This window comes from Agrilus planipennis, unplaced genomic scaffold (genome assembly GCF_000699045.2).
Source record: "Agrilus planipennis isolate EAB-ADULT unplaced genomic scaffold, Apla_2.0 scaffold158, whole genome shotgun sequence".
Lineage (NCBI taxonomy): Eukaryota > Metazoa > Arthropoda > Insecta > Coleoptera > Buprestidae > Agrilus > Agrilus planipennis.
Window position 1 is genome coordinate 482,450 of NW_020438924.1, and position 16,723 is coordinate 499,172.

At 31.9% G+C, this 16,723-nt stretch overlaps 5 protein-coding genes and 1 long non-coding RNA gene across 16 annotated transcripts in view; 4 read left to right on the plus strand and 2 right to left on the minus strand.

Annotated features, from left to right (window-relative positions):
• LOC108740176 (zinc finger matrin-type protein CG9776) overlaps nucleotides 1-2,458 on the plus strand; it is a 13,934-nt gene extending 11,476 nt beyond the window's left edge. The window contains exons 13-14 of the mRNA XM_025973950.1: nucleotides 740-1,264; nucleotides 1,852-2,458. Coding sequence (XP_025829735.1) covers nucleotides 740-1,264; nucleotides 1,852-2,169 — 843 coding nt within the window. The 3' untranslated portion in view covers nucleotides 2,170-2,458. The remainder of the gene's footprint in view (nucleotides 1-739; nucleotides 1,265-1,851) is intronic.
• A 114-nt stretch (nucleotides 2,459-2,572) lies between these two features.
• Nucleotides 2,573-4,298, minus strand: LOC108740229 (malignant fibrous histiocytoma-amplified sequence 1 homolog). The gene has a single exon (XM_018474471.1). The coding sequence runs from the start codon at nucleotides 4,250-4,252 to the stop codon at nucleotides 2,783-2,785; it is 1,470 nt and encodes a 489-aa protein (XP_018329973.1). The 5' UTR covers nucleotides 4,253-4,298; the 3' UTR covers nucleotides 2,573-2,782.
• A 196-nt stretch (nucleotides 4,299-4,494) lies between these two features.
• Nucleotides 4,495-5,332, plus strand: LOC108740194. Its single transcript, XR_001938296.2, has 3 exons — nucleotides 4,495-4,761; nucleotides 4,838-4,901; nucleotides 5,243-5,332. It is a non-coding gene; the product is annotated as an uncharacterized LOC108740194 (long non-coding RNA).
• A 1,046-nt stretch (nucleotides 5,333-6,378) lies between these two features.
• LOC108740222 (NADH dehydrogenase [ubiquinone] 1 subunit C2) lies at nucleotides 6,379-7,009 on the plus strand. The gene is made up of 3 exons (XM_018474456.2): nucleotides 6,379-6,645; nucleotides 6,702-6,845; nucleotides 6,906-7,009. The coding sequence occupies exons 1-3, from the start codon at nucleotides 6,471-6,473 to the stop codon at nucleotides 6,953-6,955; spliced, it is 369 nt and encodes a 122-aa protein (XP_018329958.1). The 5' UTR covers nucleotides 6,379-6,470; the 3' UTR covers nucleotides 6,956-7,009.
• Nucleotides 7,010-7,102: 93 nt separating this feature from the next.
• Nucleotides 7,103-8,806, plus strand: LOC108740219 (leucine-rich repeat-containing protein 58). Of its 2 annotated transcripts, none has more exons than XM_018474449.1 (4): nucleotides 7,103-7,712; nucleotides 7,775-8,018; nucleotides 8,080-8,269; nucleotides 8,559-8,806. In XM_018474449.1, exons 1-4 carry the CDS (start codon nucleotides 7,225-7,227, stop codon nucleotides 8,726-8,728), a joined length of 1,092 nt encoding a protein of 363 aa, XP_018329951.1. In that variant the 5' UTR covers nucleotides 7,103-7,224; the 3' UTR covers nucleotides 8,729-8,806. The 2 variants fall into 2 exon arrangements, with proteins under 2 accessions (XP_018329951.1, XP_018329952.1); XM_018474450.1 differs by having other exon boundaries at nucleotides 7,802-8,018.
• Nucleotides 8,807-9,826: 1,020 nt separating this feature from the next.
• The window catches only part of LOC108740221 (protein kinase shaggy), a 40,368-nt gene continuing 33,471 nt past the window's right edge, over nucleotides 9,827-16,723 (minus strand). For 8 of the 10 annotated variants that reach the window (XM_025973962.1, XM_025973963.1, XM_025973958.1 and 5 more), the window contains 5 exons: nucleotides 16,466-16,519; nucleotides 14,765-14,875; nucleotides 14,222-14,653; nucleotides 13,013-13,199; nucleotides 9,827-12,419 (listed from right to left, as the gene is read on the minus strand). In XM_025973962.1, the coding sequence (XP_025829747.1) occupies nucleotides 12,262-12,419; nucleotides 13,013-13,199; nucleotides 14,222-14,653; nucleotides 14,765-14,875; nucleotides 16,466-16,519 (942 nt within the window). In that variant the 3' untranslated portion in view covers nucleotides 9,827-12,261. The remainder of the gene's footprint in view (nucleotides 12,420-13,012; nucleotides 13,200-14,221; nucleotides 14,654-14,764; nucleotides 14,876-16,465; nucleotides 16,520-16,723) is intronic. The other 2 variants (XM_025973965.1, XM_025973960.1) reach the window with 1 other exon arrangement.

Consider the following 16,723-nt stretch of genomic DNA (forward strand, 5'->3'; position numbering starts at 1 on the left):
TGAATAACCTTTAAAATAGAAGTAATTTATTGAATAATTAAGCAAAAATTTTAAGTAAAAGTTGAATTTTAAAATCTTATACATAAAAGAACGCATTTCGAGGGTATTTAGATTATTTATTAAATAATATATGATATTAGACGTGATTTATTGATGAATTAAGCAAAAATTTTCAACAAAAGTTCGATTTTAGTTCATATACGTGGGTGAATTTTGACCAAAAAAACGTAAAAACACGTTATAAAACAAAATATACTCTCCCTTTAACTAGCGCGAGCATATTTAGACCATTTATTAAGTAATATTTGATATTAGACGTGATTTATTGATAAATTAAGCAAAAATTTTCAACAAAAGTTCGATTTTAGTTCATATACGTGGGTGAATTTTGACCAAAAAAACGTAAAGACACCATAAATAATAATTTTTTGGCAAAAATAAAGTAAACGGGAGCTCTGTGTATCACTTACTATTTATTTTCAACAAAAGTTCGATTTTAGTTCATATACGTGGGTGAATTTTGACCAAAAAAACGTAAAAACACCATAAATAATAATTTTTTGGCAAAAATAAAGTAAACGGGAGCTCTGTGTATCACTTACTATTTATTCTATATTATCAGTTATCACTTATCGATGAATTAAGCAAAAATATTTGGCCGAAGTTCTATTTCGGTTCCCAATACGATCGACAGGTAGCTATACATGGGTTTTTTTCGGGAACCGAAATCGAACATTAGGACAAANCAAAAAGAAGCAATCGATCCTCTAGTCATGAAACTGACTCAAGTAAGAAAATGAAGAAACCACCACCACCTCCTCCATACAAAAAACTGCCATTCATAGGTCGTATGCCGTTGTTCAAAAACAAAAAACCAGAAGAAAAACCTGAAAAAGAAATAAAGAAAGAAGATTATGACCAACCTCGTCAAACGCGATTTCAACCAGGTAACTTGGCGCGGGCTTTTATCCCTGATCCGGATGTCGTTTGTTTCCCCAAATTATCGACAATACCGCCAATAATGGAGCCGCCTCCGCCACCTCCTTCTCTAGCGCAACCGCGCGTACCGTCACCTCCAAAAATATCTGAAAAAGCTAACGATGATGATCGGAAGTCAAAGAAAAGTGAAGAAAAGAAGTTGGGAATGTCTCAACCAAAAGCAAATGGACAGCAGGAGCAACGAACTGAGGGAGAAAAGATAGCCCTACCACCGCCTTTCCCAACGGTGACTAAACACGGAGACCATTTACCCCAAGATTTTCAGGTATTTACTATTTTAATGAATTCGCAATGGTAATTGGTAACTTTTTCTATTTTAACTGTTTATTGAACAATTAAAGTTGAGTGCATAGCACTTTACACATGCCGTTAAAGTTAAAATGTAAAAAGTAATTGAAATTGTTTAATTGAGTACATAAAAATTAGCAGTTTTTAATTAAAAATTCTGATTAAATGATAACGTCCTAGTTATCGAAAGTAGGACTAAGAATTACATGTTTTATTAGTCCACTACTTCCAGAACATTCTATCATGACTATTTATGTTTACAAGGAAATTTTCATTTGTTGATATCTTTTAAACCGCTAATAAAGTCGGATGCAATTTTGTAAAACCGTAGCCAAATAGAGCGCCTTTCTTTTACAAACTGTAACGGAAAAGTAAAATTTTTGACCATTTTTTCCGCGGTTAACTGAGTGATTAACAAACACACCGACAAAACGGTAGAACAGTTAATATAATCAGAACTTCGTTAAAGTTAGAGTTCTGCGATTTTACCTTTTTTATGAATATAGCGCTAACATTTGTTTCATAGTAATTTGTCGGAAAATGTTAACTTATTCTTTCGCGCAGGACGCTCTTAACTTCATTTATCCCGATCAACAGCAGGGTTCTGACATGTCGATGTCATACGGCTCCTATTCTAACATGGATTACGACTTGATGTACGGACAGCATTCAATGTATGACTATAGTGCGGACGTGAATGCCATGGACATGGGGACCGAGGTACCTCCTTTACCGCCTCCTCCACATATGATGCCACCTCCGCCTCCTAGCGTCGAGCACACGATGCCACTACAACCGCCTCCTCTTCCTCCAGATGACCCCAACGATGACTTGGCATTGCTAGGAATAAGTGCTGACGATATGGCGGCTCAAATGTTTTGAATTAATTTTGGAAAAAAACTCCGTAAATAATCTTGATTATTTTTTTGTTTTCTGTAGTCTAGTTAATACGAGAAAGGATATTTCTTTTTTCGTAAATGTACAATATTGTACTGGCGATCTTTTAAAGCGTTTGAAATTGAATGAAATAATTTACATTAACGAGGTTACTTGTTTACGTCTACTAATTTTGTGTATTTTTGCAAAATGAAAACATAAGCCAGTGTAGCTTTAGTTAAACAATTATTACATATTCCATAATTACTTATAGCAAATAAAGTCATTTATTAATTTTAGAAGAATTATTTTGAGCTTTTTTCGCGATTATCTTCCTATAAAAATAAACGCGCTGTAAGTAAAGGATTTTAAAAATACAATGCTAAAATTTAACTTTCAAATAATGTGTAGGAAAGATTATATGATTATCGGAATATAACTTTATTAGAAATAAGGTATTAACAAAACTTGCATTTCTTTTAAAATAAAATTGCAATATATTTTTTAGAAAATTAATACAAACGGCGCTAAATTTAAAATACATAAAAAATGCTGTCAAAATAAAACTTATTAATGTAACTGTAATGCGTGCTGATAACATTTGATCAGTAAATTAAAATTATTCTATCGCATCTTCAAACAAGTAGGACGGCCATTTTTTGAAGGTAATTATGTTTCTTGTTTTAAAATTACTGGTATCAGAGCCTTTCCATTCGTTATCAGATTCTGTACATCCGTTATCGGAGTAAACAGATTTTTCGTCATCCCAGTTATCTACTTCGTTGTAATGATTACTACTTGTACAATGTGTATCTTCATAAACTATGTCGCTAGACGAATCACTATATTCGGATAAACTAGCGTCGTCTTCAGTACAGTTGCCAACTGCTTTGGGGCCATCAGTTCTGTTTTCGAAGAGTAAATTTCTTAATGCCGTTTTTTTACTTTCGTACTCGTATAAACTAAGATACACCATGTCTTTAGTAGAAAAACAATTAACTTCTAAATCTATATACTTCAATGAATTTGTATTTACTTCACTAAAGATGTCTAGTTCATTATGATACAAATCTATATAACCAAGATTAGTTAATAAATGTAAATTGTATAATGTAGTTATCTGATTGTGAGCAGCTTTTAAAGTTTGTAAACTTCTTAATTTTGTAAAGTTCTTTGGAAGTCCTACAAGACGATTATTTGACACATCCAACGATTTTAATTTTTTTAAATCACATAAGTGTTCCGGTAACCACATTAAACAATTTTCAGAAATTTCTAACTCTTCCAAAGAAGCGAGAGAATTAATTTCCACAGGTAGCATTGATAATTGTAGTTGGCGTAGTCTAAGAACCGTTAAGGTATTACACCATAATGGTTTATTGAACAATGCATCACATTTGGTGAATCTATTTAAATTAATACTATCTCTATTATTGCTAATATTAAGGCTCTTTAAAGTTCTAACTGATTTCAAAAACTTAATGTCATCATCAATTAAGTAACAGTTTTGCAAATCAAGTATTTTCAATTCATAATGACTAATTTTATGAAAATTTGCACTTGAGAAATCTTGTACTTTATTGAAACTGTAGTAAAGTTCTTCTAAATTGAAGCTCCTTACATTTAGAATCCACTCGGGTATGTCTTTCATATCATTGTGTTCTAAATTTAAACAACATAATCTTTGAACAAATGCTGGCTCGTCAAATTTCTGTAACTTATTCCAAGACAAGTCTAATTTTTCCAGCTTTCTACAGTTGATTAATGTTTCTGGCACTTCAAAGAAATTATTATGCGATAGGTTAAGTTCCTTTATGTTAAATTTGCTCAAACAACACGGCAATGTATTTAAGTTACATCCACAAAGAGTTAATGAAACGATCGTTTTCAATTTGGAAAATCCACTTAAATGTTTAGTCAAAAAACAATTATAGGGACTGCAAAAACTGTTATTATTAGAATGCTGTTTCACTTTGTCGACTTCACATTTTTTACCGATGATATGCACAGTACTGGTTTCAATTTTTGAGAATTTTATTTTTCTTTTTAAAAAACTGCTATTATAGACTTGATTTTCTAACAAACTCATAATTAATTATTTTAATAATTTCAAACCTTTTTAAGGTTATGGCAGTTGCCGTTACTGCAATCGTGAACCATAGATAAGCATAGAACATAGGCATAGAAGGAACAATTCTTACCTATGAATTGTCTATCTATGGAACAATTAATGTTCACTCATTGAACCAAACCACAGATGTTCCCCCAAACTTCAATGTGCTCACTTAATATTAATTTGTCTATGATTATCAATCCACCTATGGGATTTATTGAGGTTACAGTCCTAAGATATTTTTAAAATTTTATTTAATATTTGGTGTTGATGTTGTTGATTTAAAGTGTGTTTTAGCTAGTATACGTAATTCGAGTATTTTCCTTGTCCATTGCTACGTTGTTTCTACAGTTAGATGATTGAATGAGGGCATATTAAAGTTTATTTGGAAGCTACTAGTCCAACTATACAATGGTGTTATTCGTTCAGTTTGTTTTTCCCTCATCTTTTCTTGATCTTGGTGGAACGTCATGCATTTGATTTAGGTAAGAATACATGCAATAACTAATAAATTTAATAAAAGCAGTATTCGTTATTAAACTATCATTACCCCTGTTTCAGATCTCCGCTGGAACCCAATATCCATAATAGAAGGAACACATGTTAGTAACAAAGTAACTAAATGGTAATAATGTATTTTTACAGCTCTTTCTATTAATAGTGCCTACTTCAATTACTGATGTGTATTCGTGGTAGTAAAATCTAAGAAATATAAAATTTAGGAGCTTATTGATTAGTTATAAAAAATTTTAATAAGTATAAGGATCTTCTTTTATCAAAATAATTTAAAATAAAATTGAGAATTGCATACACTAGAGACCTTGTTTAAATACCCACAATTATTTTGAACAGATTTATACTTATTATATATTTACTGATTATTTTATATTTGTATTTCATTACATTACATTTTTTGGTTTAGTTTATGATCAAAGTGTAGCTAAAACAATATCCTTTTTGTTTCAGCATTCCCAACAATTTGCTACTGTGAGAGCATTTTAGACTGCACTTACTTGTAAAGAAAGGTAGGATTTTATTTAACATGTTTTCATATCANAACACTGTTCGTGATTGCTAGTCCTTCATATAGACAACCCACTGTACTGTAAAACTATTCTCATCGTCAATCAGCACTAGCAGTTATAATTCCTTTATTAGAATTTCACTTTTCAAAAAGAGGGTTAGAATCATTTAAATTCAAAAACAGAATGGCACATGGGACATAGGAAGACGTGTAATTAAATTACTTGTTTTTAGGTAGGAGGGCTTAATGTGTTGGCATTCATTATGAAGCTGCAAAAATACAAACTGAATACATCCCCTAACAATATTTTTTTCAAAAATCGACACTATAGCTTCCTTTTTATCACAGAAGAGGATCTAGTAGTCTCTTTCTATGCCTCGAAACAATTCGTAACTAACAAATACTGTAATAATTAAATTAATAGATTATTTATAATAATTTTTAATCTTAATGTCCAATTTAATATCTGTAATGTTATGATGTTATTACACACTTACCCTGGCCGTTACACTGTAATTTTTTACAGTAAAAGGACTTCCAACCTCCGGATTACTACTACAATCATTTAATGAGCAATTACACATGATTAATCTAGAATTTATGGTCCTATTGGAATAACGGTCAGATTAATTTAAATTAAATTAAAGGTATACAAAAATTAGGTATAAATTTGCTAAAACATTGTAATACGCTACAAACTACAAGGTTATGTTCTCACACCATAGAATAATCTCACATAATACAAAAACATAGATTGACCATGGTGAAGGTGTAAACTCATAACCATTGACCTCTATAACATATAATAAGTCTCTGATCATCGATATCGATGTAACTAAAGACAGACAATAAATTTCATATAACAATTCTTATGCTTATGTAATTATTCTAACATGAAAAGCTGTAATTAGTCAATTAATTATTTCTAAGCCGGAAAAGAAAGAGTAATATTTTTACCAAATTGATTTGGTTCAGTTGATTCTATTTCCTAATAAGAATAAGGAAGGCAATTCAGTACTTTTGAAAATACCTTATGAGCCTACACAATATCTATGAATGTTAGTTTACATAATAAGGTATTTGATAATACTTATTAATTAGTGAGGTTACATCACCGTATACAAAGTGTTGAATTAATATAATATTCGTGAACATATTCTAAAAAGGGACATGACTGTCGGAAAAAACACTGGACCTAAGATTGCTGAAAGCCCTTTGGATTTATTTGAAGGCCATGTAGAACAACCACTGTTAAATAAATTTTGGTATCCAGTTACTGGCGGAATTGTTGGTTTTGTAGCTACTTGTACTGGAAATTGGGTAGCTAAGAGACCAATTATGAGCGGTACTTGCTATCCTACAATAGTGATAAGAAGCTGTTGAAGTTAAATAACTTTTTAGGTGTTCAAATACATGCCCTTATGACAGTAGCAGGAGTGTTTTTAGGAAACTATTTCGACAAATTGAGAGATGAATATTTTGCTGAGAAAGACGCTATAATGCGTCATTACATATTATTACACCCAGAAGACTTTCCCAAATTCGGTAATTTGTTTATCTTTTTATTGTTTGTTTGCCAGTGACTAGTAAAGTTAATTTTTATAGAACGAAGAAAGTACAGTGAAGTCTTGGAAAAATGGTACCCAGCTCGTTAAGATCAATACATGTAATTTGTTTTATCATCTGTAAATAAAGACTATCAGTAGAAAGTTGCATTTCATTTTTTGAAAAAAAAAAACGAAATCACAAGTAACTGGTTGATAACATGAATGACCTATATTCCAAATACAAGGTCTTTAAAGAAAGAAAATGGTGAAGTGTCAATAGTTCAAACCTTATCTTTTAAAAATAAACATTACTTGAAAGAATTATATTACTTAAAATTTTAGTTTAAGCTGTATTCAATTGTAGTAGTGTTGTTGGGATGGAGAATTATACATCTGATAGTAGTGATAATGATAGCGCTAATAAAACTCTGGATTTTTCGTACTTGTCGCTTGATGGTGACAGTTTTACAAAATATTTAGAAGACATATTAATTAATAACAAGAAGACATACGATGAGATTGAGAACATATCTATACACCATAATCACTTTGAGCTATTCCCAGAACCTCTGCTTAAATTTAACAATTTAAAAACTTTGGATATTAGTAGCAATGGACTTACAGTTTTGCCCGATATATTTAAGTGTTGCAACTTAACAACCTTTACAGCAAGAAATAATAATCTGACAAACGAGTCATTACCGAAAACGTTCAGTGTAAATTACAGTTGTCGAGAATTAAATCTGAATGGTAATTGTTTCACAGAGTTTCCTGAGCAGATACTGGATTTGATCAATTTAAAGTATTTATATCTCGGGGGAAATAAAATAACGTCTATCTCACGGAATATTGGAAAGCTTAGCAAGTAAGTATACTTTTTGTACAAGAATAGTAAATATGGAAAGAAAATATAAAAATTAACGCAAGCATTTGTCGAACTATGATGTTATGCAGCCTTCAAATATTATCGATGGGTGGTAACGCATTAACGGAAATTCCCGCAAGTGTTGGTCAGTTGAAGATGTTACACGCTTTAGTATTGTGCGATAACCAAATAGAATGCCTTCCATCTAACATAACTCAATTAAAACATTTGAAGTCTTTATTATTACACAAAAACCATTTAAGAACATTACCTCCGGAGATAGTTCTTTTAAAGAACTTAACTGAAGTAAGTTTTTGCATTTAAATGAAATGCGTATAAATTCATTAAAAACAATTTTTATTTCTAGTTAAGTTTGAGAGATAATCCTTTGGTGGTTCGATTTGTAAGTGATATGACTTATAATCCAGCATCCCTATTAGAATTAGCGGCGCGAACAATTAAACTTCACAATTTAAAAATAAAGAAATGGGAAATTCCGCAAACATTAACTGCCTACTTGGAGAGTGGTCATAGGTGTGTTAATCCTAATTGTCAGGGTAAGATTTATAACATTTTACATATTTAATTAAAAAATTCATATGTTCATGATGCCTCTACGAGTATAAAGCTATATCACATCAAATTGCTTCATTTTAAGTAATTAATGGAAATTATCTTTGAACTATTTGAGTGACATAGTAATCGATTCCAAATCAGAATTTGAATAATTAGAAATTCGAACTTTAGTATACTCCTATTTTCTTATAAAAAGCCCTTGATGGTAATAAGCAATTTTTTACTACTGGAAGTCTGTTAACGGATAAAAACATACATGTGAAATTGCAGGAGTGTATTTTGACAATAGGGTGGAACACATAAAATTCGTCGACTTTTGTGGAAAGTACCGAATACCATTGTTACAATATTTGTGTTCTTCAAAATGCATTCAAGGAGGAAGCTGTTATGATGTACAACTATCGAAAAGCCATATGATGCGTAAAGTTTTACTGGGTTAAAAATTTATAATTGTTACGTTCTCCAACCAATATTATTCTGTCTTAAGTAAAACTAAATAATAAAGGCAATTGTTCTTATCAGTTTTAATTATTTTAAATAGACTGCAGTTTTCATAAACATACATTTCAAGCATGAAATATTTACAGCTTTCAACATCGATCTAAAAAACAATCTAAACGTTAGTGAAATGACGCACTAAAGTTAAGTGTCTTAGTAATTAATATTTCCTGCTCGATACATACACAGAATGATAATTATCGTAACTTAACTGCAATAAATAACAACCAAAATAATAATCTTAACGATTTCAAATGATTATTTACAAATTTACACTAATTATTATTAAAATTCGTCAGAAATCGAAGAATATTTGGATTAGCGTCCGTAAAATACAATTTTCGGGGCGATTAAATCACCTGAGGTCACCAGCACACTTAAGATTAAAGGTAGATTTAAAACACTTACCAAGGAGGAAAAAATCGCGACTTGACACATTGTGAAGTATACAAGTGATCTCAAGTTTGCTGGAAAAAATTACGAAGCGGAATTTACCTGAAATGGTAATTATTTTAAGAAAGTTTCGTAAAATTACAACTGAAAATTACTGTTTGGTAATGGCGAAATCTAGTTATTATTTTTATTTTCAATGTTAAAGTAAACTTTTCTTATGTGTCTACTAAAAGTTAAAACACTTGCATATAACTTCCACAAAATTTATTGTCCCTTTAATATGTTTCACCACTTTTTGGCTTCTTCAGAAGTTACAATTTTTTTTTCAAAGTGGCAAAACATGCTAAATAAACAACAAAATTTGTTGAAATTACAAACGTTTTAATTTTCAATTTCACATGAATTTCCATCAAATAAAAATGGATTTAATTAAGCACATACTTATTAGATTAGAAACAGAAATTAACATTTTACCATCTTATTGCCAATATTTCTAATATGAGAACAAATTATTGGAGGTGAACCAATCTCAAGTTTATTCTATACAGAAGTGTTTTCCAAAACGTATGTATTGTGAAACAGTAACAGTAACTTCAATTTCCAAAAGAATATTGAATGTAGTAGTTCACCATAATAAAACAAGAGTGTCCTCTATATACATTTATTCTTGGTGATCTATGTGTAGGTACTGCCAAAAGTACCATATATGTATAATCTAAGATAAATACACTTACTGTTAAAACTATACAACCCAAAGCTACATGCATGTATGCTTCCAGAAATTGAACAAAACAAGGATTACAATAAGTGCATTCATAGAATGCAGGTGACTTTTACTACGATTCCAAGTTTGAGTTTGTTACGATCACTTAATAAATAGGTAAATATTGTATATTTACTAGAACACCATCAATAATTTAATTGAAATGTGGAAAAAGAAAGGAAATTGTCAAGTCACTCTTTACACAATATGTATGACTTTTTAGAAGCAAAAGAGATTATTTATTGAAACTACTTGCATAAAATTTAAAGTTTGCTATTTTAATATAGTAACTGGTTGACTTAAAAGATACTGCTTCGTGAAACATTCATTTTTAATATACGTAAGCCAAAGATGCAGTATCTTTGAGTGTTCTATTACTACCAATTAGTTTTTTTTTATTGGACCTGCAACAAATGGCGATATGTTTCATTATTTTTCTAATAAATATAACAGAAGATGATAGTTTTGAAATAAGCAAAAAAAAATTAACTTTAAAAGACCTGGGTAGATAACTTATTTAAAAAACATTTTTAGTTGGATGTAAACAAGAAAATAAATACTTTGATTCCAATTTTGATTGTGTGAGGCTAACAATCGGAATTCAATGAATTAACGAGCAGCAAGCCCATAAGTAAAAATGTGATAATAACATGCGCATATATTAAGTATGTTAAAAATGTTTGGCCAAGTGCACATATCGGAACTCTAGTCGCTTTTTTAAATAATTTATTGTAATTATTTAATTAATTAAAAGTAGTAGGCGCGCAAAGTGATAAACACCACATGCTCTTGCTCGCAGCACTAAGTTAGCTAGTCCTCTATTTTATAATTATTATTTTAACAATTGAAACATTTCCCTCTAAAGCTGAAGCGACGCAGTGAGAATGGTTTTCACGTTCATGTCACCAATCATTAGAAAACACTCGACGAAATTATTTCGAACGTACACTAAACCAATTATTCAACACTGTCCAATGAACAATTCCGTTCCTTCCAGTCACTACCAGGAAGTTACCGTTTAATACGATAGTAGTAGTAAAAACAGTAAAGTGAAGTAGGAGTAGTAGTAGTAGTAGCAACAGTAGTAGTAGTTGTAATAGCAGTAGTAAACAGTGGGAATCATCCAACACACCAGAATATAAATAATATAAAATTTAATCCCTTAAAAAACATTTTATAATCAATGTTAAAACCACTTACATAAGACTCAAATCAATTAATTAAAAGATCTACTTTAATTAGTTACACTTTTCTAAAATTATACATATGTATGTTATGTGTACACGTGTCATCTTAAAAGGTCCCTAATGGAGATAAATATTGTTATTTATATACCTACTTCTAATATTTAATTGTATACCATGTTTCCGTGGCAATCTTTCATAGGTATATTTGGAAAGAATTACTCGAATTGAGGGGGGGCCTTTCTAGATGTATTTGCGTACAGTCGTCAGAGCTAAACAACGTATCACTGATCGTTTCCGTTAGAATTCCATTTGGATAGTACGTCACCGAGGTTGCGCCCGCATTTCTCTAATCCGTCCGCGTTACCCAACCTACCCAACAACAGCGAACGAAACATAATGAAAACAAAACTGAAGAACAAAAACAATACCACTAGTTACGATGACAACAACAACGACGACTAAACAAAGAAAAGAATATTAAGACTCTGCCTCAAATCTTAAGATAAGTTTGGATGCCAAACAAATCCTTGTTTCTGTTAAATTCTCTTTAAGCGCCGATTGCCTGTTTGTTCTTCGCATTTCAATTTTTTTCTCTTCTTTATTTAGACATTTGCTCTCTAATTTTCATGTCGATCGAATGACAAACGAAAAATGGAAGAGAAGGAACGGAAGCGATTCAAAATTTTGAAAGCGCAACCACCAATTTTTCATATAAAGCCGACTTTGCAACTCTTACACAAATTATTAACATCATATACGGTTAATAATAAAAATTAAATAACGTAACCTCGGTGGACAAGAAAAGTAACTAAAAACAATCATAGATGGCATTAAAATACAAAATGCCGGCTTATGAACAATTATATTCTGTACAATACACTATTTTTTATTACTCTACAGTACAGCTGTCCAATCAACAATCTCACATTAATCACTTTGCTACATGGGTTGCGGCGTTTGGGACGACCGACAGTATGCGTCATCAGGGTGAATGAAAAAACGATAAGTTTTATAGGAGAAAGGAATGGCGACGATGCACGCGTCCGTTTTAACCAAACGCTAGCGCGCCTGCGCAGACGAATGGAACGGTTGCGGCTGCGACGCCAAACCACAATGCATTCTATTAAACTACCTATGCTACCCCCGAAGCAGTCGCTTGAGCGGGGGTCGACTGTGGTTCATTCGTTTCGGCAGAACCGGCGGCCGCACCCCCGCCTTCTTGTGGACTGTTACTCGACTCTTGATTCCGTGGTACCAATATACTATTTAAACTGGGCTGTATGCTTAACTCTGTAAACAGAATGAAATCGGTCAAAGCACATCTTATCTTTACACATTCATTTGCACTTTTTCAACGAAACAAACCTATCATATTTTTTACAGTGTGCAAAGTACACATCGGCACGTACTTTGGAGGATTCGTTGGGATTTTTTATTAGAAACATTATCGTGCAATGAAAAATAACTTCAACATGTCACAATCAATGCGACTATGCCAGCGTAGCTCTTGAAACAATTATTTTTCATTAATATTTTTATCAATTCTGGTTTCAGAAACCAAATATTCAATACGTGCCTCAGTACACTCGTTAATATAGGACTATAGCGCAGCTTAAACGACACCAAATTTTTAAATATCGAATGTTATGCTTACAAGATTTAAAAGCTTTCTGTGTTTATTTTGAAAGATCTGAATTTAAACTTTTATTAACCCATCGGTTTTTACCCTAGTATAGTAATTTTTATCCATTGTGCTACGCAATAGACCTACAGAGAAAAATTGTTTGCAAAAATGCCATCTGTTGAAGTAAAATGTGTTACATTTTATAAGCTTATTATAATAATGGAGAACGCTGCAATAAATACTTCTCTTACGGACTTACCTTGCTCGGTGAAGTTAAAAAGTGGCGGTAGGGGATTTCCATTAGGCAGAAGCGTGTTTGGTTCTCGAAGTTCGTTAAAGAAGGGATGTGCACATGCTTGGAGGGGACTAATGCGGGATGACGGAGTGTATTCTAACAGTCTGGCTACTAATTCAATAGCCTCGGGAGGTGTACGAGCTCTAAATACCTGTTAAAATGAAGAATAATATTATTTGTACCTCGAAGACTGGCGATTATTATGAAAAGGTTTAACAAATTAGTTGGTTAATACAACACCCATAGAAGAATTGATGAATTAGAACAGTATTAGCAACAAATACAAAACCCTGAAAATATTTTAAATACGTATGATTTATAAACAGAAGTATTTCCGTTTGTGTGCATAACGGTCAGTCCGCATAAATTAACGCAGTTTCTCATCAATCCCTCGTTTTTACTTAACTTTCTGAAAATTAGTGAACGAAAGTTATGACAGCACGACTTGCACACACCAGTTACACACTTACGCGAATCTTTTGATGTTCAGTACTGCATTTGGGATGTGACATTCGTGTCAGCAATGACTGCAAACAGACGACCATACTTCAGTACATTAAGTACGACGAGGGGGGACACATCGTCAATGAAACTATGTTAGTTCGTCAGTATTGTGCTTATTAAACTACCAATAAGTAAATAAAAGAAGCAAACGTAACAGATCGTCTTGTTTGAAGTTGTTGCGACAGACACACTGACAGGGTCGCTTCGATGATCAACTTTTCCATTAACATTAAAGTAAAATTCCAAGTCATAATTAGTTGGTTTTGTAATTACCTTCATTTACCAGCAAATAGTTGAAAGAAAGCGATCCTGTCATCAAATTTCTTTTGTAATGGTAAATGATGAAATTATGGGAATGATACGAACACACTAATGCAACTAAGAAAAATGGCTTAGGATAAAACTTTTTTCAATTAATAAATTACAACAGAATTGCACACACTATTAAAATCATGTAATTTTATTACGAATTTAAAAATTTAAAAGGGTTATTGTGAAGCATGACAACATATAACATGTAAAAAGCAACATATTATAAAACATTAATACATATAATAAAAATCCATTCGTTCTGAAATATCAAAAACGTCTTTCTCTTAGCTTTACAATAAAATTTAAGTAAGATTTTGCTTGATGAAGTAGAACAGTGATTTAAATGACGTAACGTACCTGTTGCCAGGGATGGGATTTGATCTGAGGGAACTTGAACTCGGTATAGTTGGGATTCATTTCCCTTATCTGTTCTCTGGTCGGTGTTCCCAACACTTTGATGATTTCGACAAGCTGATCGACACCCGAGTCGCCTGGAAAGATTGGCTGACCAAGGAGCAGTTCTGCAAGAACGCAACCGGCACTCCACACGTCGATCTTGGTGGTGTAATCGATCGCACCGAAGATAAGTTCAGGGGCGCGATAATAGCGGCTGCAAATGTACGAGACATTCGGCTCGCCTTTGATCAAGTGCTTGGCGCTTCCAAAGTCGCATAACTTCAGGACGCCCGTCTCCGGATCGAGTAGCAAATTTTGCGGCTTGATATCTCGGTGACATATCCCAAGGGAGTGAATGTATGCCAGTGATCGGAATAACTGGTACATGTACAACTAGAAATGAAATTATAATAAATAAATAAATTAACAGAATAGACTTAAATTCAACCATAATAAAAATGCTTGAAATATTCTGTAAGCTTAACTTAACTCAAAAATACTCACTTTAATAAAGCTGATTGGTATGGTTTGTTTAGACTTGCTGTAATGCCTAGCCACCTTGTAGACGGTTTCCGGGATGTATTCTAGCACCAAGTTCAGGTACACCTCGTCCTTCTACAACGTAAACAGTGTGAATTTTACATAGTACAACGAAACCAGATTGTATTAATGACTTTAAATACGCTAATCGTTCCTGTTTTGCGGTGAACTTTACATAGAAAGCGTTCGACAATTTAGGTTACTGAGAAAATAGCGTATGTTTTTAATGCTACATCACTACTCGCCTACACCCAAAACAAGTACATATTCCAAAAAACAAAATTCAAAATACAAGGTGAATGAGTTTGGAATTCCACGGGGAATCGTGATCTGTTTAATGACTTTTCACTTTGTGGTATTTTTTAATCAATTAATTTCTCAATGCGCATATTATAAGAACAATTATTAAATAAAAAGAAATACAACTGCTTTGTCTTGAACTGTTTATAGTTTGTTTAGAATCTGTTTACCCAAATTGATCCAAAATCATATGGTAAAGGTAGCAATTTTGTCGAATTAAGAAAAAAAAAACGTTGAGGATTCAATAGCAGTAACCATGAAAATAGGTGGGATTGTTTTAAAATGAAATTTTCAATAACTGAATGACTTGTGACCTAAAAAGCAAACCTGCAGTAAACACTACCTTTTTCTTTACACATAACGTAATGATAATTTTTAGTTATTAGTTGAAGCAAATCATTGAGATCACGAGATACCATTAAACAAAATCATAACATTGAATAAAAATGATACAACAGTATCAACTAGAATAATAATTTCTCCTTAACTTTCATGATTCTATTTGTTGGCAAATCATTAGGAAAAAAAATCAGTGAGTTACGAGGGTTGTTACTCATTGCAACAAGATTAGTAAAGATGCACTTGAAGACATCACATACATAGAGGTACCTACAAGGGTTTTTATTGTATACAACTACTGTTTATGCAGATTTACATGTAAATAAATGTTTTAATTACATTATTCTGTGCAAAGATTTCGTTAGTGACAATAAAAGTTTACAAATCAATTTAGGTATTATAAGCACGAGAATGTTAGGAATTAGGTTTTAAATACGAAATATTCTGCAATTTGTTATTTTTAATCTTTCGAGTAGCTGTTACGCATAATCAGAACTATTTACCAGTAAAGTAAATAAAATTTTATCAATTATTGTATCGCGCCTACACTTTTAAAATTGTAAACCTTATAAAACTTATTACGTTAGAAAAGTTTCAATGTTGTGAGTAAGTAAAGTGCAATAAACTGATTAAATAAGTAAGTTCCTACGTTTAAAGTGAAAAAAATCCACACAACTTTGTATTTTTAATAAATACATCTAATTTACTATACTGATAAATATAAATGGAAAAAAATAAAATTCGGTCATCTTAACATGCTTCATCAGTGCCATGTCACTCGTCCGCCTTTTTAAATGGTATCGTTTTAAGTAATTCCTTTTTTACTAATTAGTGAAACATATATGCACAAGAAAGTTTTTGTCTACTAGGTTCTCGTATTATATTTAAATGAAATGGAAAGTCGTAAAAACAAAAAGCATGAGTGATCAATGATTTTTGGGTTCTAAATTACGAAAGCTTTCTGGAGAAAATTAATCACGCAATATGCAGAAGCGAGAGCTTCTAGTCTCAAGGACAGGATCATACCTCGTCCTTGGCACCCCACAATACGGGAAAGTCACATGGAACCACGGCATTACGCTAAACATTAAGAAAAAAACACTGGTGTAATTCAAAGAACTCCAAAAAACTAATTTCGAAAAACAATTTTGTTATCTAATATCTACAGCACTTGCAAATTGATCATTCTAACAAAAAATCACATCACGATGCACTGTTATTTAATATACAAATGATAATCCGATATTCGGTTAGGTCAACAACAATAAGTTTGTGGATTGCGAA

Coding starts and splice junctions, on each gene's coding strand:
- LOC108740229 (XM_018474471.1), bottom strand. CDS start 4,252: ATGAGTTTGTTAGAAAATCAAGTCTATAATAGCAGTTTTTTAAAAAGA.
- LOC108740222 (XM_018474456.2), top strand. CDS start 6,471: ATGACTGTCGGAAAAAACACTGGACCTAAGATTGCTGAAAGCCCTTTG. Junction 6,646..6,701: donor TAAGAGACCAATTATGAGCG/GTACTTGCTATC, acceptor ATAACTTTTTAG/GTGTTCAAATACATGCCCTT. Junction 6,846..6,905: donor AGAAGACTTTCCCAAATTCG/GTAATTTGTTTA, acceptor TAATTTTTATAG/AACGAAGAAAGTACAGTGAA.
- LOC108740219 (XM_018474449.1), top strand. CDS start 7,225: ATGGAGAATTATACATCTGATAGTAGTGATAATGATAGCGCTAATAAA. Junction 7,713..7,774: donor AATATTGGAAAGCTTAGCAA/GTAAGTATACTT, acceptor AATTAACGCAAG/CATTTGTCGAACTATGATGT. Junction 8,270..8,558: donor TGTTAATCCTAATTGTCAGG/GTAAGATTTATA, acceptor GTGAAATTGCAG/GAGTGTATTTTGACAATAGG.